Raw genomic sequence first — 10,487 nt, 5'->3', positions numbered from 1 at the left:
AGATGTCCATCATTACCAAATTTACTACTGTGGAATATGGGCAGAATTCTGAATTGTCACAACTATCAGAGGGAGATTGCTCTAGATATGATGCAAGGAAGCTTCCAGTAGTCAAAGACCTAAATTGCGTAGGATATGAGATGAAGAGAATATTGGGCTATAGTCAGAATATTGATGAGGCGGCATTCTTCGGGAAGTATGGGCGGTTATTGGAAATTGCAAAGATAGGAGTATTGAACCCAGCAATTAAAGCCTTAATTAACTTTTGGGATCCCGATTACAGATGCTTTTCCTTTGGAAATGTGGATTTGTGTCCCACTATAGAGGAATATGGAATGTTGATGGAGTTTCCCAAACACTTGCACCAGGTTTATTTTCCTTTGAGAAACGACAAGGTGATTCCTGAGTTGGCAAAATTATTGAAGATTCCACATCTGAGCAGATTTTTAGAAAAGAATGGCAGCGGTTTAAAGTGGAAGTTTTTGGAAGCTGAATTAGAAAAGAAAAGGGAGCAATACGTCTCAGTGCTAGAAAGAGACAGGTTAATCGCTTTGGGGATCTATGGTCTCGTGTTATTTCCAAGCTTAAAAGGGGTTATAAGTCTAGAAGCTGCTGCTGCATTCGTGGAATATGAAAATACTCATGTCAACCCTACAACTGCCATATTAGCTGAGACCTTGCTGACCCTTAACCATTTTAGAAAAACAGGGAAAGGCGCAGTAAGATGTTGTACTCAGTTATTATACATCTGGATGGTAAGCCATGTTGAAACCAAGAAGCCGATCTTTAATAATTTTTGGTGGTTTAACCAAAAACCTTTGAAGATAGTAGAGGAAGAAGAATGGGGAATCCTAGGTGATCAAGGTTGGATGAAAAAACTGCAAGAGTTACCTAGTAGCAACTTTAGTTGGAAGGCCCCTTGGGTTAAATCAGTGGATGTCATAGTAAGTTGTGGACAAAAATGCTGGGTACCTTTAATTGGGATCACAGGTTATGTCAGCTATGCTCCGGCTCTGGTGATAAGACAATTAGGTGGCATACAACACATCCCGAGAACTGTGGGACTTGCTGAATTTTCCGGATTTTTCAAGGATCAATCCGCGCGAGAAGTCCTTGAAACCATCAAACAAGATTGGAGCCATTTAACTCTAATTCAGAAGGAGTCAGAAAGTTTGAGAGACCCTAGCTCAAGCGAGGGATATGAAAAGTGGAGGAATTTGACCCCGATTGCCGCTCCGAAAAAGCCATGTTCTGAAGATGGGCCTTCACGAATGGAAGAAGGGTCATTGAAAAGAAAAAAGGTCAGTAATGAGGAAGACCTTATGGAGCAAATAGAAAGGCTACAAAAAGAATTGGGAAAGAGTAAGGGAGATAAAGCAGCATTAGAAAGGATGATGATGGAAGGAGATAAAAGCAGAGTGTTTCTAAATGAACAGCTCGAATCTAAAGAAGCGAAAATAGGGATGTTGGAGCTGCAATTGAGCAAAGGAAAGGCTGTAATAGAGGAGTCTGAGAAAGAAAGAGGAAGACTGATTTTGGATTTTATGCAAAGCAGCTCTGAGTTGGAAGCATTAAAAGCCGACTTCGATGGCTATCAAGAGAATGTTGAGTACAATCAGGACAAATTCTTGCATGTTAAAGCAGAGTTGTTAGACCGAATTGAGAAGTATGATGAGTTAAACAAGAAATATATGATGATAGAAAGTCGGCTAACTGAATTACAAGAGTTCGAAAGAAAGGGGAATGAAGAGGAGGTTTTGAAGGCAGATTTGGCAGCTAAGAAAATTGAAATTAGAATGTTGAAGGTGAAGTTTGACAAAGAACGAGAAAAGGTGAAACAGTTGACCAACAGGTTGGAAGTTTCAGAAAAACATAAAGAACAGATCGACACCAACAACAATACTTTGAATCGGAACAACATGGTGCTTATAGAGAAGATGGCCAAGGTAGATGAGCAAATGGACGAAGCTGCCATTCACGCACGAATTATTAGAGCCAATGCTCGAAGGGTGGGAAGGGACATCTTTCGTTATCGACAAAGCTTGGCTGAGACAGATGCCTTTTTAGAGAAAATTGAGAATCGAGGCCTCGCTTTCCTACCAGTGGCTAGAGATATGGATGAAGAAGAAGATTGATGTATTTATCTTTTTATTATTTTGTACCCTCTCTTCAAGAGATGTATTAGCCAATATTAATGAAAAGGGGCTTTGACCCATCTTTTATAAATATAAGCCTACCAAAGCAGCAGCTTGAGCACAACTACTCCTGATAAAGAACGTGACAAAAAGAGTCCATGCCCATTACACAAGAGGAATGTTGGCCATCGATCGTTTTTTTTTAAAAAAAAAAACAAGTTTCTAAGAGTATTCATGCATTGTTTCTTTATCACACATTCATTTACATTTTTTTCATGCATCCCAGACCGTGAAACATAGGTCCCACATCCAAAATCCACAACACCCGGTCTCGAGCGAGAATGGAGAACGAAGAAAGAGCTCACTTAGAGTCACATTATCAGACCGAGTTGGAGTCTGTAAAGAATGAAGTTTCTCGGCTAACCGACTTACTTGAACAGCTTCTAAGGGCTAAGAATGGGGAGGGAACATCAGCACGACAGCTTGAAGGAGCGCCAGCAGTTCACATTCCTCAAGCATCTCAAAACCAGGGGGCAAACTCGGCCAATGAACAACAGTTTGTGCCTATTACTCCTATCCTACCACCTCATACTCCAGTCACTGTTGACCTAACAACGGAGGGAGTCCCGGATAATAGGTCTCCCAGTTTGATAGACCAAGACAAGCTGTTTGCTCTGGAAGAAAGATTAAGGGCAGTTGAGGGTAATGACTGGTTTGACCCTATGCGAGCAGCCGAAGTATGTTTGGTACCAAACATCGTGGTACCAAAAGATTTTCGCATACCAGAGTTCATTAAGTATACCGGTTTGGAATGCCCAAACACTCACCTTCGATCCTACTGCAACAAAATGGCGGAAGTAATCCGTGATGATAAAATGCTAATTTATTTCTTTCAAGATAGCCTAGCAGGATCCGCTTTAAGCTGGTACATGAGGTTAGACAGCATCAGGATCAAGAGCTGGAGAGACTTGGTGGAGGCTTTCCTCAAACAGTACAAGTTTAACATGGAAATCGCTCCTGATCGAACAAGTTTAATGGCAATGGAGAAAAGAAGCCAGGAGTCAGTAAGGGCTTATGCGCAAAGATGGAGGGATGAGGCAATGCATGTCCAACCCCCTTTGATAGAAACGGAGATGGTGAGCTTGTTTGCTAATACCTTCAAAGCACCTTATTATGAGCACCTAATGGGTAGCTCCTCTCAACATTTCTATGATGCGGTACGCATAGCTGAAAGGATAGAACAGGGGATCAAAGCTGGGCGAATAGCAATGCCAGTGGAAAAGAAGGGCTTTATTGGAAGAAAGAGAGAAGGCGATGTTAACAATTTGGAGGACGGGTATAAGGGAAAGAAAGTAGATTCCCACAATCCACAAGTACCAACCTCTCAATTCTCACGCATAAACTTTAACCAATCTTTTTCGCCTAATCGAACAAATAACCAATCAAACTACCAAAATCACTACCAAAGACCCCATACGAGATACCCTTCGGAACAACTACCACCGCTACCCATGCCTTTGAAGGACATGTACGCTAAACTGTTGAGCATTGGGCACATAGCTCCTATCCCTACACTACCATTACAACCACCATTCCCAATTTGGTACAAGCCCGAGTTAACTTGTGAGTACCATGCGGGTAATCCTGGGCATGGGATTGAAACCTGTTACGCTTTCAAGAAAAGATTGATGGAGCTTATTAAGATAGGATGGGTATCCTTTGAAGACAAGCCCAATGTTAATTCAAACCCGTTGCCTAAACATGCCTCAAGTAGTAGTGGAATAGGCATGATAGAAGTTGGAAATCAATGCAAGGTGTTGAAGGTGTCTATGGAAAAGATGTACTACATGTTAGTACGATCAAGATTTCTAGAGGCAAATATGGAAGGCCATTCGGAGGGAGGTAGTTATTGTGAGTTCCATGGAAGAGATGGACACTATATTGAGGATTGCATCGAGTTTTGCGAAAAGATTGCAAAAATGTTAAAAATGGGGCAATTAAGAATTGAACCCATGGAGAACAGGGGTGAGGTGAGTATGATAGAAGATCAGATGGAGATGACAGGAGTATGCAGGGTCCAACAAACAGCTAATGGTCCCCCAAGGCTAATCTTGGTTAAACCATCCTACACAAAAGGGAATCACAATGCCATGCCTTATAATTATGGTTATGCCTCCAACGTTCAAGCTCCTCTTCCTTTGTTCCAGACTGAGATAAGTGGGTTGACCAGGAGTGGTCGTTGCTTTACTTCCGAGGAGTTGAGGAAGGAAAAGGGTAAAGAAGTGGTAGATCTTGACAAAGCACTAGAAGTTAATAAGCCAGTAACAGAAGAGGAGTCGAATGAATTCCTGAAGTTGATCAAGCATAGTGAATATTGCATAGTTGATCAACTAAAGAAGACTCCAGCTAGGATCTCCCTTATGTCCTTGATACTCAGCTCTGAGCCGCATCGAAACGCCTTGCAAAAGGTATTGAATGAGGCATATGTACCCCAAGACATTGAGCATAAAACCATGGAGCATCTAGTGGGAAGGATCCATGCAACTAATTACCTGTACTTCACAGCTGATGAGCTTGATGCTGAAGGTACCGGACATAACAAGCCTTTATACATTACGGTTAGGTGCAAGGACTGCCTCATAGGAAAAGTACTCATTGATAACGGATCGGCCCTTAATGTGTTGCCAAAGCACATGTTGGAAGAAATGCCGATCGATGAATCCCATATAAAGCCAAGTACTATGATGGCCAGAGCATATGATGGCTCACCTAGGCCAATAATTGGGACTCTAGAAGTGGAGCTATATGTGGGACCACAAATGTTCCTAGTAACACTTCAAGTTATGGATATCCATCCTTCCTATAGTATGTTGTTAGGAAGACCTTGGATTCATGCAGCGGGGGCAGTAGCTTCGTCATTGCACCAATGCCTGAAGTATATCATGAATGGGATGTTGGTAACTGTCAAGGCTGAGGAGACAGTATCCATGATAAAGAATGTGGCTGTGCCTTTTATCGAAGCGAATGATTGCAAGGGTAACAATATCCATGCCTTTGAGATTGTGAACACCGACTGGGTGCCGGAGAATACAGTGCTAAGAAGGCCAAGGATCTCAGAAGCAGCAAGGATGGCAAGTCTATGCCTTTTGAACCGCGGGATCCCAGTTCAGTATAACTTTATTATCAGGATACCAGAAGGGGTTAATCTGGCAAGGATGAAAAGTGCTGCTCAAAGATTTGGGTTAGGATACCAACCTAACCAAGAAGATTATCGGTGGGCTGCTGGTCGGAGAAGGGCAAGAAGGATGGCTAGAATTAAAGGAAGAGAGCCTGATGAAGAAAAGCTAGAAATCCCTCCCCTTAGCGTGTCATTCTCAAAAGCTGCATACATAATGCAACATGATAAAGAAGCCGAAAGCCTCGATCAAGAGCTGTCAAACCTGAGCATAAATGCCTTGGGGGAAAACAAGGTGGAAGGAGATGACATGAAGACAGTAGCAAGAAAGGGAGATGAAGCGCTCCCACAACTGACGGTCTACACCATAGAAGAAGTCTCCGCCAAGACCTTTGTGCGCAAGTTGGCTCAAGACGAGAAGTTTCAGAATTGGGTGACCCAAGAAGCTCCAGTGGTTTTCAAAATGTAAACCAATTTTGTTTGTCTTAACATGCTTTTGTCATTGCTTTGTTTGGTTTTCATTTATTTTCGCTAGTCGACAATCAAGGCTCAATTGTCGGTTAGATTTTATGTTTGTCATGGAGCCCACTTTTTCTTTAAATAAATTGTGAGATCATGCGCTTTTCACAAATTGCCTTCTTTTTTTATGCATTTACACCAAACACTTCCCGCTTTCAGGATTCCTGAAAGCGGATCTCCTACAACATCACATATATTTAGCATCAAGAATAAATGGCCAAACTTGAACGAGCATGTGGTAGCTATGGAAGAAGAAGAATGGGATGAAAGCAATATTAGTGAATTCACCAGGCTAGTAGAACAACAGGAACAGACTTGGAAGCCTATCGCCGAGGAACTCGAAACCATCAATGTGGGTAGTGATCAGCTCAAGAAAGAGTTGAAAATAGGTACCTTAGTTACTTCTGAACAAAGGACAAAAATGATCGCCCTGTTACAAGAATATGCAGATGTCTTTGCTTGGTCTTATGAAGATATGCCTGGTTTGGATACAAATATTGTAGTACACAAGATACCGTTGGAAGAAGGCTGTAAGCCAATCAAGCAGAAGCTGAGGAGGGCCCACCCGGATGTCTGGATCAAGGTCAAGGCAGAACTCGAGAAGCAATGGGATGCTGGCTTTCTAGAAGTAGTTAGATATCCACATTGGGTATCTAACATTGTTGTGGTACCTAAGAAGGAGGGGAAGATTAGAGTATGCGTGGATTTTCGGAATTTGAATAAAGCTAGCCCCAAGGATGATTTTCCTTTACCACACATAGATGTTTTAGTGGACAATGCAGCCCGGAGTTCCACATATTCCTTTATGGATGGTTTTTCGGGATACAACCAGATAAAAATGGCTCCGGAGGATAAGGCGAAAACAACTTTTGTCACACCGTGGGGGACATTCTGCTATAAGGTCATGCCATTTGGATTGAAGAATGCAGGAGCAACCTATCAAAGAGCAATGGTGACTTTGTTCCACGACATGATGCACAAGGAAATTGAGGTGTATGTAGACGACATGATTGCCAAGTCTAAAAGAGGAGAGGATCATGTTGAAGTTTTGAGGAAGTTGTTTGAGAGATTGAGGAAGTATGAATTAAGGCTCAATCCTGCCAAATGTTCATTTGGAGTTAAATCGGGTAAGCTGTTAGGATTTGTGGTAAGTGATAGAGGTATAGAGGTGGATCCAGATAAAGTAAGGGCCATCCAAGCTATGTCATCCCCTAAGACGGAGAAGGAAGTAAGAGGATTCTTGGGAAGGATAAACTACATTGCTCGGTTCATAGCTCAGTTAACAACGACGTGTGAACCAATATTCCGACTACTAAGGAAAAAGAATCCTGGAACCTGGAATGAGGAGTGTGAGGAGGCATTCAATAAAATCAAGCATTATTTGCAAAATCCACCTTTACTGGTCCCTCCGGTATCGGGAAAACCTCTAGTATTGTATCTAACAGTGACTGAAGCAGCTATGGGATGTGTATTGGGTCAGCATGATGAAACCGGAAGGAAGGAAAGAGCTATTTATTACTTAAGTAAGAAATTCACTGAATGTGAGTCTAGATACACGGAGATAGAAAGGCTTTGTTGTGCGTTGGTGTGGGCAGCAAAGAGGTTGCGGCATTATATGTTATACTATACCACTTGGTTGATTTCAAAAGTGGATCCTCTGAGGTACATTTGTAACAAGCCATTTCTCTCAAGTCGAATTGCAAGGTGGCAAGTTCTATTAGCAGAATATGACATAGTATACATGACAAGGAAAGCTGTAAAAGGAAGTGCAATCGCGGACCATCTGGCCGATAATGCTGTTGAAGATTACGAACCTTTGGATTTTGACTTCCCTGATGAAGATATATTGTCAATAGAGAAAGAAGAAGAGAAGACAGATTGGTGGACGATGTTTTTTGACGGTGCAGTGAATGTATATGGTAACGGGGCCGGTGCGGTAATAATCTCTCCAGATAAGAAACAGTATCCAGTTTCGGTTAAACTACATTTCGAGTGCACCAACAACACAGCTGAGTATGAAGCTTGTATCCTCGGGTTAGAAGCGGCATTAGAGTTGAAGATAAAGAAGTTAGATGTATATGGAGATTCAATGTTGATTATCTGTCAGGTTAAAGGGGAATGGCAGACTAAGGAGGAAAAGTTAAGGCCGTACCAAGAATACCTATCCACGCTAGCAAAGGAATTTGAAGAAATTAGATTCACCCATCTGGGAAGGGAGGGGAATCATTTTGCGGATGCTTTGGCCACACTAGCTGCTATGACTACCATTGATCTCAAGTGCAAAGTACAACCGGTCCACATTGACATTAGAAATGACCCAGCTCATTGTTGCTTAGTTGAAGGAGAGATAGACGGACAACCTTGGTATTATGATATCAAGAACCTTGTGCAAAATCAGGAATATCCAGTGGGATCCTCCAAAACGGATAAGAAAACCTTGAGAAGGTTGGCTACAGACTTTTATTTAGATGGAGAGATTCTGTACAAAAGATCATTTGATGGAACCTTGCTAAGGTGTTTGAATGAGGCAGATGCTAGAAAGGCATTACGGGAGGTCCATGAGGGGATTTGCTCAACCCATGCTAGCGGGCATATGATAGCAAGGAAAATCCAAAGGGCCGGTTATTTTTGGATGACACTAGAGAAAGACTGTATCGACTATGTCAGGAAATGTCATAAATGTCAAGTTTACAGTGACAAGGTCAATATGCCACCAGCTCCTCTATTTAATCTGATATCTCCTTGGCCATTTGCAATGTGGGGAATCGACGTGATCGGACCTGTTAACCCAAAAGCTAGCAACGGTCATAGATTCATCCTTGTGGCTATTGACTACTTCACCAAATGGGTGGAAGCTAATTCGTATGCCCATGTAACACAGAAGGTAGTGAAGAGGTTCATAGAAAAGGATTTGATTTGTCGATATGGTCCTCCGGAAAAGATAGTGACAGATAATGCACAGAATTTCAATGGCAAAATAATAGTGGAGCTGTGTACTAAATGGAAAATCAAGCATTCGAATTCCTCACCATACCGACCAAAAATGAATGGCGCAGTAGAAGCCGCCAACAAGAACATCAAGAAGATTATTCAGAAAATGGTAGTCACATACAGAGATTGGCATGAGATGTTGTCATTCGCTCTTCACGCATACCGCACTACAGTTAGGACCTCGACGGGAACAACTCCATATTCGTTGGTGTACGGTATGGAAGCAGTGATGCCTTTGGAAGTAGAAATCCCGTCGTTAAGAGTATTGATGGACTCCGAATTAGAAGAGGCCGAGTGGGCCAAAGTGAGATATGAGCAACTGAACTTGATCAGTGAAAAGAGGATGGCTGCAATATGTCATCACCAACTGTACCAGAAACGAATGGCCAAGGCATATGATAAGAAGGTTAGACCGCGGTTGTTTCAAGAAGGGGATCTAGTATTGAAGAAAATATTGTCACTACCTGGAGACGATCAAAGCAAATGGGCACCGAATTACGAAGGTCCTTACATAGTAAAGAAGGCATTCTCAGGAGGAGCACTGAAGTTGGCTAGAATGGATGGAGAAGACCTAGCTCGACCTGTGAATTCTGACTCTGTAAAAAGATATTATGCTTGATGTAGGCTCCTAAATCAATAAAGCAAAGTTTGGCCATTGACTTCTTTCTCTTTTGCATTGATCTCACAACAGTCATTTTTGCATGAATCCCAACAGTGCATGTCTTGTGTCATCTCATTTAAAAAGTTTAGCATCGGCTGAACGAATTTCTTCTCTCTATAAAAGCCTAGACTAGAATCACACCCCTACACTGGGGGCAATAAGAGATATTTTCATGTACGAAAGCCTATAGATTTTAAAAACCAAGCTAAAACATTTGACAAAAGCATGACAAAGAGGCAATGACAAGTCATACATTTTGAAAAAGGGCTATTTGAAGAAAGCCAGAGATTTCTTCTCCAAGAATATGATCGGAGGCAACACGAGAGATGAATCCAGCATACGACTTCAAAAGCAAGCTCATGTTAAGAGGGAATCTCAGGAACTCGAAGAAGATGATGGGGCCTATGTTTCAAAACCAGGTACGAATGCATGCATGGCATTTAATCATAAATCATTGCATATATGTTTTTTTGGATCGTTACAGGAGGAGACCTTAATACATTCCAACAAAATTGAAGACGAAGAAAAAAATCATTGAGTTGATTCTAAAACAACAAGAAGAGAAAATAATAATGTTCAAACCCTGCCATCAGGCAGAGCGACATCGAGCAAGCGGTAAAAGGGAATCGCCAGAGGGGACTCCAGGTTCACCGATTTACAAGATAGATTTTTTGGTTTTTGATTAAAGGAGATCGCCAGAAGGGATCTCATTATTTCAGCTTCGAATAAAAGGGAATCGCCAGATGGGATTCCAAGTTGATTAAAGGAGATCGCCAGAAGGGATCTCGTGTTTCGTTATTTGGAGGTCGCCAGATGGGACCTCGTTTTTTTTCATTGAATAAAAGGAATCGCCAGATGGGATTCCAAGTTGACTAAAGGAGATTGCCAGAAGGGATCTCATGTTTCGCTATTTGGAGGTCGCCAGATGGGACCTCGTATTACCTGTTGGAAAAAAAAGGAGGAATCGCCAGATGGGATTCCAAGTTGATTAAAGGAGATCGCCAGA

General features: G+C 41.9%; 1 protein-coding gene across 1 annotated transcript; it reads left to right on the top strand.

The window, feature by feature from the left end:
• Window positions 1-3,823: 3,823 nt before the first annotated feature.
• On the top strand, window positions 3,824-9,467 carry LOC112325430 (uncharacterized). Its single transcript, XM_052452266.1, has 2 exons — window positions 3,824-5,712; window positions 6,121-9,467. Exons 1-2 carry the CDS (start codon window positions 3,824-3,826, stop codon window positions 9,437-9,439), a joined length of 5,208 nt encoding a protein of 1,735 aa, XP_052308226.1. The 3' UTR covers window positions 9,440-9,467.
• The last annotated feature ends 1,020 nt before the right edge of the window (window positions 9,468-10,487 follow it).

Source organism: Populus trichocarpa, chromosome 4 (assembly GCF_000002775.5).
Source record: "Populus trichocarpa isolate Nisqually-1 chromosome 4, P.trichocarpa_v4.1, whole genome shotgun sequence".
Taxonomy (NCBI): domain Eukaryota; kingdom Viridiplantae; phylum Streptophyta; class Magnoliopsida; order Malpighiales; family Salicaceae; genus Populus; species Populus trichocarpa.
This window is presented reverse-complemented; position numbering and strand designations above follow the sequence as displayed.